Genomic DNA, 13,903 nt, shown 5'->3' with positions numbered 1-13,903 from the left:
TCCATTACTGTGTGTGTGTGTGTGTGTGCATGTGCATGTGCGTGAGTGTGTGTGTGTTGGTCAGAGCTCTTTTCCCCTGAGGGCAGAGCAGTCCCCTTTTTTTTCTCTCTTCTTCTTCTTCTTCTTCTTCTTCTTCTTCTCTCGAGGCTGTGGTTTTTTGTTGTCCTCCTCTGCACTGTGGCCACTTGAGATTTACGAACTCCCAGCGTGGTCTGGGCCAGATTTGGCCTCTGTCCTGATGTGAACCTATAGTCTGCACACGCTGCCCAATCGACCTGACGCGCAGAGTAGCGTTCGGGAAACTGGTGTCGTTCGAGAGGCGAATACAAACGAGTCTCGGCTCACCCCAGGTTCACCCAGAGAAGCTGCTGAGGCGCGTTTTACATTTGCGTTTCGTGTGTTTTAATGGCGGAAAAGGGAAGCTTGGAGCAAAAATGAATGAGTTTGACTGAGCTGTTTATATTCATCGTGTTGTTGCAGCAATGCTGAGAATTCAGGGTCATTTCAGGTCAATTTGGAAGCCCACATTTGTTCTACATGTTTTTCTAATTTCAGAAGATATGCTCTGGGTGGCCTGAGTGTGGAGAGAAGTCCAAGACAAAGAAATCCAGGGAGGAGACGTTTTCCCTTGATGCTTCGCACGAGTTATTGGCTTTATGAATGACAACATGGTGGCACTGTCTGTGCCAAAAGCTCATCTGGTTTTCCTTTCTCGACATTTAACAGTTTAACTGTATCTTTTTAAGAATTCTGCTTACAGAGATGGAAAAACAATAATGAAGACACAACCTCCTTGGTTTCTATAATCCACAGGTATGTCACTGTGTATGAGTACTGAGACATGGGGGTGTGGTGGTGTGGTCAGGGTTCCACATACTCATAATAATCATTTAGTTTCATCTGTTGTTTTGTTTTTGCTGTTATATAAAGATTAATGATGATGACGCTCTTCTCCCATGTAACTGTAGGAAAGTGTGTCTTTCATGTGTTTCAGATTACATTTTTCATGTCTTTCTTTTGGCCTTCGTCAGAAGAAGCAAAATCCAATGTCACAAAAACTGAGCTGCACCTTCAACAGCGTCAACGCGGTGACAAATCTATATACATGTTTTTGTCATATGTCCCTTCGTACGTACGGATACTGTATGTCCAAAGTCACGCGTCACTAACTCCGCCTCTTTGTGTCAGCACTGTACGCGGTGTCAGCACTGTATGTCTCCTGATCACTCAACTGGGAATAATAACCAACGACTAATCACAGATTAGGTTGTGGGTGCGTGTTTTTTGCATGTGAGGCAGAGGCCACTACTGTGCGAGGGTCTCTGCGGTACAAATGCAAGCATGTGACGTGGACAAGCTTTCAGTGTGTGTGTGTGTGTGTGTGCGTGCGTGTGTGTGTATACGTGTTGTAACTTGTGTGCCTGTCCAGTCACGCACAGATATACAGCGCAATAGGTCAGTTGGAGAAGATTTGCTCACATGGTCTTCTCAACAGTCCTTGTGTGTGTGTGTGTGTGTGTGTGTGTGTGTGTGTTTGTGTGTGTGCATGTGTGTGTCCTGCGGTCGTTGTACATTAGCAGGTTTATGTTGTAACAGTAGACAGATGGGAGAAATGGCTGAGACTTATCTAAAGGGGTTAATCCACTTAATAACCACCACGAAGAGCTGCAGGTTACCTCACTCGCCGCACAGCACCAACATGTTGTTTTGTCTGCCAGGCTCCTCCAGCTCCAATAGTTTTGGCTTATGTGGAAAATGCCAATCGTGCATAATTATTCCTGATGTATGTGCGCTGCATCTGCGGCAAAGCATCGACTTGAGGTAGATATTTAGGCCAAAGGCTTGAATTCCATCCGAACACATGCCCATATGCACTTTGAATTTTGAAAGATGTATAGAAATCATTTCCTTGCAAGGATCCCCGAGGCTTATTCGGCACCCTGTGATAACCAAATTATTGGATTTTAGTACTAAATTCCCTCCTTGGCTCCCACTATAGAGTTTAATTGCCGGGCAGACCGGCAGAGTGCAGGTATAGTAACACAAACAAGGAATGAGGTACTAAAAGGTTCCATAAATTTGGAAGATATGTCCAAATTTGGCAAACCCAGACGATTAACGTTGAACGTATTGGCTTGGCTAGAGAAAGGACTGTATTGTAATAATAATGTTGGACAAATCTTTATTGAAAACAACATATAAATGCTCTCTTGCCTTCCTGTAAAGTGCCTCTGGAGTTCCTCATGATGGCAGGTACGGCCTCCCACCTCTCTGTGTTTAATTAACTTTATTGATGTCCAGTGAGTTAACTGTTCCAGTTAAATACTTTATGGAGCAACGTGGCAGCTTGGATTTAAAACGGTGCACTTGAGCCCCACGTGTTCATCAGCGCTCCCCTGGTGCCAGTAAAATATTTGCACTGTACACTCACCGCTCACAAAATATGAATCTTTGTACGTGGGAGACCAGGAGGGGCATTCACACAGCGCCTGAGTCAGAGCTCTCCGACGGCTACATGGCAAACTTGTGTGTCTGGACAGAATCAGTATTGGGGATTGCGTCAGATGGCGTGACGCTCTTCGTTGGCGGACAGCGTCACTGTAAAGCCCCTTTCGAATATTCAAAAACATAAGCAACACGTAATGATTTTATGAATGTACTGACGTCTTGCCTGCCGATTTCTGTTAATTATGACGTACATTGATTTTCATAAAAAAAAAACATGGGGGGGTACATTCTGAGATTAGCAAATTCGCTTATCACTCATTAACACTGTCAATGTGAAGTTGCCAGGCAACCAACTTTGTACTAAGATAAACTAGCCAGCTGCTAGCTGTACCTCCGTGTTTACCATACGGACCTGCTAATGGTATTTTATTCATTCAGTAACTCAGTTACAATATAACTTTTCAATTGTTGAAATTCTATTTTTTTCGCCCAGAAAAATGGTGTTAATACTTTACTTTTTTAGAAAACAACTTGATAGGACATATGTTCCCATGTGCTAATCATATCTGCTCTAAACCAACCTGTCCAAAAGTGGACTGAGCTCAGTTGCAACATCTTCCTGAAATGGGATCTTGTACAGATACACTTTACAAAGAGCTTAAGTCAGTAGTTGGGAGGATATGACTGTCCCTTCCTTCATTCGCACACACACACACACACACACACACACGCCCCAAAAGGCTACTTCCTGCAGCACAAGGGCACAAGATATGGTAATGGGACCCAAGGGGGGTTTCAACATTGCATAACATGGAGCTGATTCATCCCTCACATACAAACACACAGTTATTCCTAGTGGCCTACTTTCATATCAGAAATGCACAACTTGAGTGAGTGTGCGCGTGCGTGCGTGCGTGAAGTTGGCCTTTGAATCATAACTGTACAAACATACTGTATGTCACACTCGCACACATTACATTTCCTGGCCTATTTCACAGAGCTGTGTGGGGCAGAGGCAGCCCGGATCGAATGGGTCATGGCAGGCAACATAACTCTCCGCTGAATCGCAGCCAGCCAAGCATGTCCAACAGACAAGTCCCCCCCCCCCCTCGCTCTGATTTCTCTCTAGGGCTTCCTGAAGCCATGTGCAAATCAGAGCCACATTTTTCTCGTACTGTAAATGAAATATACAGCTCTGTTGTTTGTGCTGATATCGTGGTGGTCGGTTGAAGAATGTGCACTTCATCTGATCAGAGCAGTTTGAATTTCTCAGCGTGTTAACCAAACTTACTCACAACACCAGATATTTATTCAAATGATTACATTCATCATTCCGGGACATTATTTATAAGGGGATGACATTCACACACTGTGCCCAAAGTTTATCAATAGCTCCAGTGAGTCTCACTGAGCTGCTTGGTCAGAACCACGTCCAGTCTTGCTGCAAAGTGCTTCATGAATGATTAACTGCATTCCTGGGTGATTTATTTTCCTTATTTAGAAAAGTTGTGAATGCATAATTCTAGTGTAATATCAGATTATATTCATCATAAGTAGCTTTAACAGTTTTCTGGCTGATCTTAATCAATTCAAGCGGACAGATTTTATTTTTTTTAAGGATCAGAACCTTTGCGAAGGTTTTTTTCTAAAACATATCTTTCACATGAGATGATGCAAAACCTTGATACAACGTTTTTGAGGGACAGATTGGGAAGAACAAACACACACCAACGGACAGGCATGTAACGCTGAGAGCTGGGTCAGTCCAGCTCCGTTACGCAATGGGCTTCTGCGGCGTCGACCTCCCGACGATTTCCTTCTCTCAGCTATTGAGTTTCAGCCTTTTTTCGCAGCTGACATTTCTGCAGCGAGTGATGGTATTTGACATCTGCTCCACGGGATATAAACTGCACAGCGAGGGTGGCGAGCTGCAATGACTCAAATCTTAAATTCAGAGATGTGAACACACACACACACACGCACAGACACCCATATATATATATATATACCGACGCAGAGTTGAACACGCACTCCCTGACTCCATCCTCCCTACCCCATCCCTGGCTCTCCCTGTGCTGCTGACCTACATACTGCAGCTTCCCAGTTACATAACCAGGGCTGTTGATCACCGCAGGCGGCGCAGGGCCAAACCCCCCCCCCATCTCTCACGCACACACACACACACACACACACACACAGACTCTTTGCCATGGCCTACCAGCTTTTTCTTTAACTTCTTCATTTTGACCATTCTGGGTCGTACCCTCCACTGAGAGAGACAGGGGGCTTCAGGTGGCGCGTGGCGGGTAAAACAATGGAGAAATACACAAATGAGGTCAAACTGAACTGTCCGGAGTGTGCTATCTGAACAAATGTCTGTCATCTGAGTCACTTCTCAACCAGCTTGAGTGTGCTCAAGGGGTTCAAATGTCTGCAAACCAAAACAAAAAAGAAAGAAAACCCGCCCAAATTGCAGTTAAACAAAAAATCATTTCGACTTTGGCTGCAACGCTTGGCACAGAGACTGTATAGAAACTCGCGAAACTAGAAATAGCAGCAAATAACAGCAGTTATATACAAAAACGTTACCATTTAAAAAAAAAAAAAAAAAGGTTATGGAGCTTTCCACTACGTCATCCTATCAGAGTAATTCATCAGTCAGTGTGTGGGGTTTATTTTAAAGGTAAATGTCAATTTGAAAAAGCAAACTGACACATTGGTGTGTGTGTGTGTGTGTGTGTCTGCGTATGTGTGCGTATGTGTGCATGTGTGTGTGTGTGTGTGTGCATGTGTGTGTGTGTGTGTGTGTGACCTTCTCCCTCATGCAGCAACAAGAGAGAGGGTTTTTTTCTGAGTGGTTTGCTCAAGTTTACCCTGTAGAGGCATGTGACGTAACCCCCCCCCCGCCCCTCCTTCCCTCCCTCCCACTGTGAATAACTCTCTCTCTCTTTCTCCTCACCCCCTCCGCCCCCCCCCCCCCTCCCTCCCCTACATCCTCCTCACTGACCTACTTTTACTCTCCTGGCCCCGTAATTTCAAAAGTCTCCGCGGAACACAAAGCAGCTTTTACAGCTCAAAGACGGGGTTGGGGGAAAAAGGGAAGGAGTGAAGTGGGGAGAGAAAACAAGAGATAGGGAGAGGGGACGAGAGGAGAGGAGAGGAGAGGAGGGAGGTGGGCAGGGAAAGGGTTTAGGGGAGGAAAGGAGGAAAGGAAAGTGCCCCACAAAGCACTGCAGGTTCTCACAGTGAACGTCTCCTCGCTCCGGCTGGTGTGACATGGAGTGCAGAAGTGAAAACTCATTTGATTTGCACATTAGTGACAAAACGCCTGTGGTCAGCTGCTTTCACACAGCTACATCCTTCCTCTTATCTGTTGCAGGAGAGATGCAAAAGTGAGCTTCTGTCACTGTACACTTGGAAGTATCACGAACATGCACAACACGAAGCCCCCCCGGGTGTTGGATGAAACCTGGGAGCATGAAAACATGTGCACAGGTGTGTTGTTGTTGTTGTTTTCACTGTTTTCCCCTTGTTTGTCCTCATGTCAGGCTCCGCAGTTGCCTTCCCTGAGAATCTCAAGAAACTCGGGGCGTTTCCCTGGTATTGCAGCAGCTCTGTGGTCTGATAGGCTCTCCCCTCGCTATAATGGCTCTTATGTAACCCTCGTCAGTGGCAAGCTCTGCCCCATGCCAGCTTTCAGTTCCCATCAGCTATTGTTCCATTAGCAGCAGGGTCAGATGCAGGCTGCTGCACTTTACAGTCTGACGCACATTCCTCCCAAGGCAGTTGTGTAACTTGTTTTTTTGCTTGTTGCACTCACACATTCTGTGATATCTCTCTGTCTCTCTCTCTCTGTCTCTCCATTTTTTGTCAACGTAAGACACATTATTGGTTTCATGGTGTTGTGCAATTGTGACCGGACCCAGAAAGCAAAAGTATCATAACCGCTAACGTGGAACTGCTTCTTTTGATGCAACACTACATTATATTTAGTATTAAGGCTTCCAGTTAAGTTGATGTAAAAAAAAAGGCAGTTCTATCTTTGCTCAAAAATCAAAAAATGGTTTAAAATGCACCGCATGTTTAGTACTTTATAATCAAAAATTAAAAACTCTTGTTTTCAGTCAAGGTAAAATAATTGTTCAGTGTCTTATTAATTCTGTCCCTTTTTCTGTTTGAATTAACTGCCCAACTTTTGTGTTTTTTTACAGTTTAAAGAAAGATATATTAACCAATGAATAGACTCTTGTGGGAACACAGTCTGTTTTTCGAAATACAAGGTGTACTTCGTTGTTTACACTGGAGTCATGTATTTTGTGACTGTCAGTTCAAAAACACGACGTGACTATTCGAGCCGAGGTTCGGTTTGGACAACGGATTCCCTCCTGCACTGAAGCACCACACACTGTGGTGTATTTTTCCCATATTTCAGTTCACTTCAGAGAATCTGTGCCAGTAGGCAGTGGGCTGCTCGGTGACGAAGCGGAGAAGTGTTTCTGGCCGTGTCGACTCACACCGAGCTGCACCGGCAGACTGGGATGTTGTTGTCTGCGAGCTGTGAATCCGCTACTTGGTGTCATGCTAGAAGAAAAAACGAGCCTGGTCTGGATGCGAGTGTTTGTGTGTGCGTCAGCATTTCATAAGAGAGACACAAATATTTCATGAGACATTTGTAAATTCAACAACCTTTTTATTTTTTTCCCCCTCACTTTGAATCTTTCACATTCAAAACTGAGTGGGTCTTTTTTTTTTGTAACCATTTTGCATATCCACGTGATGTATAACGATACATAATCACTTCTGGACAAGCCTTAAATGAATTATCTTTTTTTTCTCATTTTAGAAAGCCTTTCGGCGAACAGCACGGGTTATACAGTAACACATAGTACAAATGGTAACTGGGGCGAAGGGCAGCGAGGGTTAAATACACAGCACAACCAGGAAGAGCATAGAGCAAAAATGACACAATAGGCATGACAGAAAAGTACACATAATAATAACCAAAAATAATAACAGAATATAATAGAAAATAACAATATTAATAAAATAAAAATAAAAATAAATGACAGCAGTATACAAGAGATCGAGAGACAACTTTACATTTATACATAGTGACCAGAGGCAGGCACCAGGGAAGTGAAACAGTTAAAACTTGTACAGACGCGTGTGATCTACTGCAGCTACTATCGCTAGAACAACTCAGTGCAGACGTGAGTGGGATCATTAAGACGTTGGGCCGATGTGGGGGACGAGGGACGACACGATAAAAGAGGCACCTTATGAAGAGAGAAGAGCAGCTTTGCTGGTTTTTTTTACGACCGGAGAACCGGAGAAAAATGAAGTTGTGTTGATTTCTGTGGCACGGCTGGCGAACGGGGCTCGCCTTGTGCTTGTCAGGTTTTGCCGACAGCAATGTGTGACTGCATAGCCTTGGTTGATACAAGAATAACTGGCCTAGACCGCTTCGACAGTTCTGAGTGTCAGAGAGCTTGGATCACCTGAACGAGGAACCCGAGCTGAGTCTGAAAAAAGTGTACCATTCTTCTGGTTTTTTTTTTCTTTTCTTTTCTTCTTTTTTTTAAAAACAAGTTGCGGCTCATACTTTGAACTAATCTTTGAGGCATCGTCTAGACAAAGAGGGACTGTACAAGGTGTCTCGACAAGAACAAACCAATCACTTTGGAAGTCTACAACTTCCTTTTCTCCCGCTGCTTTTTGTTTTGTTTTTCTGCCACGTTTTTTTCTTCGTAAAATATATATTCCATATATGCAAATTTATATGTCACAGTAATATACAATCTAAGTGCTTCAGACGTAAAGAGGACTTGTGTTCGGATGATGAGAAGGTTTTTTTTTGAGGGGGGTGGGGGAATCAAATGGTACTGACGTGTTCAGAGGAAGAATGTGACTCTTTGCCAAAAAGGAAGGATGTGTATCTTTGGTCAAAGGAATGTTTCCAAAATGCCACAGTAGATGCTGGCCGGCCACCGAGGCAGCTCACAGCCATGAATAATTGAGTATTGTTTTAATATTCCACCAGAGAAACACCCCAGACTCCATCTCTGTAGAGTTTTCATTCCGTCCCCTCCCTCCTTAAGTGTTTTTACATGGAGGGCCGGGTGGGAGGTAGGAGAGAGTAGAGGGAAGGGGGAACAGGTGACACAGTGAAAGTCCATTGTGAAATCACATTCTGACTGCACCTCACACAGATCACCGACGTCACTTCTGTCTTGTAAGGTGGCGATGTGAGTCCTAGTAGTAGTTGTCTGTCTATAGACAACAGAGGTGATAAGAAAAAGTTCAGGCTGCTCCCATTTGTCCTTAGTCACGCCTCTTATTGCGCCCGCCTCTCCCGCTGCTGGATCCCTTTTTCACCTCCGCCCTTTCGCTCACGGGCGGCCTGAACACATCTGCGTACTCGTTCTCTTTGCTTTCCCCATTGGCCTGGCCGCTGTGAGGGTTGCTGGGTAGAGCGAGGTAAGGGTGCTGTGGTAAGGTGGGAGAGGGGGACATGGACGTGTTGAACAGGCCCTCCACCTGCGCCCCCGCCGCCCCATTGGACATCGCTCTGTACTTGAGGCGGAGCTTGTGCGGCAGAGCAGTGCCCTTGACCTCGGCGTGGCACTCTCCGTGCGAACCAGTCGCCCCCGCTGCCTTCTGGTGGTAGCTGCTGGTGTCTGAGGAGGACGAGGAGGGGGACTCGTCGTCCGTGGAGGCCTCTTTGTCAGAGCTGCGAGGGTCCCCGTCGCTGGAGGAGGTGTCTTTAGCGGAGGAGTTCTCCTGGTAGAAACCCTCAGCCCGGGGGCCTCCCTCGTAGGTGAGCACCGGGGGCTCTTCGTCCAGTGTGTTGAGGTAGCTGTTGTGCTGCGCGAAGGAGGACTTGCCCTCCTCAGTGTTGTGGATCAGATTAGGGGCGAAGGGGTTCTGGTGCTGACGACTGTCCTCCTGATCCTCGTAGCTGTAGTGATGGTGGCTGTCGCGGTGCTGTTGGGCGGCGGGATTGTACTTCTCCTGCAGCTCCTCCGCCGACTCAGCGTGACCGTTGGCGTATTCATACTGAGGCGAGTCCAAAGTCTTCGTCCTCTCAAGCTTCTCGGCGACCTCTGTGACGCTCACTGTGCAGTCAGAGAACTTTGAGGCCGAGGGGTGCTGCTCCTCCGACCTCTGGCTCTCCATGGGGTAACAGCCGCTGCTGGAGCGGTACAGGATGACGCTCCTCTGTGCAGAGGTGGCCTGAGGAGCGGGGCTGGAGGCCTCCATGTGGTGCTGCTGCTGCTGCTGCTGCTGCTGCAGTTGGTGGTGTTGGTAGTCCATGGCACTTTCAGCCAATGGGTTGCTCTGCTGGTGGGGAGAAACCAAAGCAGTGTGGTTGCCATGGTAAGTCCCATTATCGGGAATCCCGTTGTTTTCCAGCGTGGCCATCTCCATACTTGAGGGCTCCGTCTTGATGTTGTAGCCCATGGGCTCGGGGCTGTCCCTGGAGGAGGCGTCCGACATGTCGGAGACGGAGCCCCGGGGGGAGTAGCTGTGGAGCGCGGCGTGGCGCTCACCACAGCTTGACTGCTCGGGTTCAGACGAGTCAGAGTTCAGCATCACCTGGGACGCGCTGGAGTATCCGCTGCTTGAGAGGTAGGTGTTACTGTTCGGGGTGCCGTCGTTACCAGCGGCGCTGCACATTGCCGCACTGCTGTTGGAGATCTGCTGACTTTTCTCCATGTAGGAGGCCGTGCTGATGAGGCCAAAGCGCAACTTGAGCTGAAGGAGTTCAGTCTTCAGGCGGACGTTCTCCTCATTCAGCGCCATGACCCGGTTCTCGAGCACCATGTCATTGAGGCGACGCTTTTCCCGAGAGCGCTTGGCCGCTTCGTTGTTCTTCCTCCGTTTTTCCCAATAGGAAGCATCTTTCTTCTCATCAGAAATGAATTCTCGCTTGCGACGGGAGCTCAGGTTATTCTTGCTACCTTTAGCCTGGCGGCTGGCCCGCCCTCCACTTTCAGGAACAGGGGATGGAAGGCTCCCGCTGTAGGAAGAAAAATTGTCTACTTCCATGGTATTATTGTTGCTCGGGGACGGGAGGTGCAGACTTAGACTTTCCATTTTTTCCCAGCTGGTGGCCAGAGTTTGACTCTAGCAAAGGGCAAAGGGGGGAGGGAAAAAAATGTGAAACGATACTGTGTAAGCCTTCTGCTTTGTTACTGAGTGTGACCTATGTCGCTGGATCAGCAAAGATTTCTTGACGAGGTATTTGTGCTCCTTGAAGGGATCGCCTCATTGATATCTGTTGCGTATTTGTCAAGATCAAAACGTTCAAGTGTCCATATTAGCCAGGAAGATTAAAAAGAGGTGGAACTCCACAAAAACCTCAGACATTGAACTAGTGTTGTGTACAAGGGACCGAAAAAAAAGAAACCAGTTCAGATTTTGAGAGGAGAGTCTTCCAGTTGGCTTGGTGATCTCTCTTTTAAGCGGTTTCCGGAGCCTCGCTGGAAGTGTCGGGTTTTTTTGGGAGATTATTAGCGTCTTCCTCAATCTTCAGCAGAACAGTGGTGGCTGTCAGGCCCCTGCCTTGCTTCTCTCAGTGTCTCACACAGGATGTAGGTCAGTCGGTCTACTTCGGCACTCCCTGAGGATGTGGCTTCAGTTTGCTGAGTACTACCTGGGACAGAAAGAGGGTGGGGAGAGAGGGAGAGAGAGAGTTGGATTAGCTGTAAAAACCAATGCAGTTCATTGTGGTTAGTACATTTACATTTTAGTCATATAAGTCATATTAGACTTAAAATATGAACTGTAGAGCAAATCCTAGTGTAATCTCTAAGGCTTGACATCAATACACAGTCTGTTTATCACAACTCAACCTGTGCCAAAAAAATCTATTACATAAATAACACAATGGTTGTCTTTCTTGTTTTCTAGACTTCACAGGAGGAAAACAAAGGGGTTGGTTTCGGGTCTGAGCAGCAGCACACACACAGGCCTGTGCAAAACTTAACATACATGTGCTGCTGCAGGGCTCTGGGTCTATCGGAGCTGTAATGGCTCCCTTTCCGTGGAGGCCGTCACACTGTCTGAAATTACACAACACTGGGATGAGCCTCATTATGCTTCGTCGCAGCTCAACACGAAGCTTTGACCAACCCACAGTGAACAACAACAACGCTGAACGCAGCACGGACGGATGTTGACAGCAGTCCAGGAGTTATGTAATAACTGGATCTGCACTTGTTTTTAAGCTCCCTCCAGTTCTCTCACTGCACGACGTTCACAGTTGATATGCAGTGATTAAAAACACATAATTACACTGAGCCCCAGAGTCCTTTACAAACATGAAACATCTTTTAATGACACCCACTCCCACACCCACACACACACTATTACTGTGCGCACTTTACTGTGCGTCGATTAAAGCAGCAAATGCTGCCACTCCCTGGCATCAAGGGCAAAAATGTGACCTACATTCAGTTTTTTTTTTTTGGGGGGGGGGTGGGGGTTTACTCTGACATGTAAGACATGAGAGGATAGAGAGGAATTTGAGGGTGTTGCAACAAGCAGTGCCTGGTTTTTGTCTCTGTATTGTAGCGAAGCCTGGAAACTGCGATCCGGCATGACACAGGCAGAAAAGGCAGAGACCTGAACAAAGAATCTCCACGTGACAAAAAAAAGAACAAAAAAAACCCACCCTCCCATCCCATACAGAGTAGCACAAATGGTGGAAAAACTCCACCTTCTTTTGACGGTGCAGTGTAACCTTCCCATATCAGAGAGCACCTACTCTGCACCGCAGAGCCACTGCACATAACTATTTTAATCTATCGTCTTCTCCAGACTGCATACGACGATATTGCTCTTGCTTCCACCCAGAGTCAATGACCCAGTTACGTAATCTCACATTCGAAAAAAATCCCCACATCGTGACTGTGAAACAGCTTGACCACGGCTAAGAATTATTAACTATTTATTTACACATGCCTGTGATATAATAACTCGGGGGGCAGAGCGCAGGGAAGATGAATCAAATTTTACTGCGAGTGGCTACACAAGCTTTCTTCCGTCTCTTGTTTGTCTCCCTTTCTCGAGGAACTGGAGCTATGTTAAACAGAAGGGGGATTTGGACACAACCGCCAACAGATGTGGAAAAATGTGGGGTCAGCCCCCCTCTCTCCCCCCAAACCCTGAATAATTTTCATAAAGACTTGCAGGAGAGGAGGAGGAGGAGGAGGAGGAGGAGGAGGAGGAGGAGGAGGGGTCAGAAACAAAGGCGGGCGGGAAGGAAGCACGCATACGTCTGCGCTGTCCCACTGACCTAGAAACGGTGCTAAGCGGTAAACACTCCTGTCTTTGACGGTGCGCCATAAAATAGGTCAGTGGGACTGCATGGGAGGGAGGGAGGGAGGGCAGGAGAGGGAGAGAGAGTATTAGAGTGCACTCTAAAAATAGAGCGACAGAAAGAGGTGAGGGAGGGAGGAGGCAGAGGAACGATTTGGTGACGGGGGGAACGAATTCGGTGCAAATGAGAGAAATTCTGCACAAACTGCGGCAGGAGGAATAAAAAAGGGACAAACTTGAATACGCCACCCCCCCCCCCCCCCCCCTAAAAAAATAAAATCGGATTATGAAAGCCCCAGTGGTTTTCATGCAACATTAATTCACGTTCACTCTGGAAACCCTGCGATGCCTTTATGCGGCGCATAACTATGTGCATGGGTGGCAGAGGAAAAATGATAGGGGGGCGATAGGGAGATGGCATTGACGTCAGAGCACACACCCATCTCTGCGGCCAAACTCACACATAACAGGCTCGCTCTCTCTGGACCGCATGGGGAGGGGCTGCTGTTGTTGCTCGTAACCTACGTGCTCTGAATTTCTCCCGTTGCAGAGCAGAGCTTGTGTAACACGCATATATATTACATCGCGGCAGGAGCCACAGGTTTACTGGCTGTGCTCACTCTCCTCCCGGCATTGCTGGTCCCTGAATAAAAGCAAAGATCTAAGCTGGAAAAAGGCAAGAGATACTGTGGGCAAGGTTCATTGTGAAATTGTCTCTTTGTTTCGAGGCTAATTCCCCACTGCCCTGCGGCTCCCGTGTCTCAACGTATTTCTGACTGAGGGGGGAGCGCAGCTAGGAAGTGGTTCCCAGGCACTTGCCGCTCAGTGAGGAATGTTTCACCTTTGACCCCCTCTGAGGCAAGTGTGAGTAAAAGGCAAGGCATCCTCTTTCCCCTCCTCCATCTTCTAAGTGATCCAACACCACACACGTGGAGGGGCCCCTGACGAGCAGCCTCCATTTTGCCCCACGGTTTTTGTGTCAACGAAAAAACAAAACCAGGAGACGGGAATCCAGACATTCCAGGTCAGTCAGTGGGACCCACTTGACCGGGTGCCATTCGACACTTCCGCAGAGGAATATGTGACTAAACGCACTTCAACTTGGCCTCGTGACACAGAGTGCTGGAACGTA

The 13,903-nt window shown here is 47.1% G+C and overlaps 1 protein-coding gene across 2 annotated transcripts in view; it reads right to left on the bottom strand.

The window, feature by feature from the left end:
* Positions 1-7,121: 7,121 nt before the first annotated feature.
* The window catches only part of nfil3-5 (nuclear factor, interleukin 3 regulated, member 5), a 9,396-nt gene continuing 2,614 nt past the window's right edge, over positions 7,122-13,903 (bottom strand). Inside the window, exons 2-3 of one of the 2 annotated variants that reach the window (XM_035637483.2) lie at positions 11,443-11,513; positions 7,122-11,104 (exon numbers count right to left, since the gene is read on the bottom strand). In XM_035637483.2, the coding sequence (XP_035493376.1) occupies positions 8,770-10,545 (1,776 nt within the window). In that variant the 5' untranslated portion in view covers positions 10,546-11,104; positions 11,443-11,513 and the 3' untranslated portion in view covers positions 7,122-8,769. The remainder of the gene's footprint in view (positions 11,105-11,442; positions 11,514-13,903) is intronic. The other variant, XM_047333988.1, reaches the window with a different exon arrangement.

The sequence above is a fragment of the Scophthalmus maximus genome, chromosome 8 (genome assembly GCF_022379125.1).
Source record: "Scophthalmus maximus strain ysfricsl-2021 chromosome 8, ASM2237912v1, whole genome shotgun sequence".
NCBI lineage: Eukaryota > Metazoa > Chordata > Actinopteri > Pleuronectiformes > Scophthalmidae > Scophthalmus > Scophthalmus maximus.
This window is presented reverse-complemented; position numbering and strand designations above follow the sequence as displayed.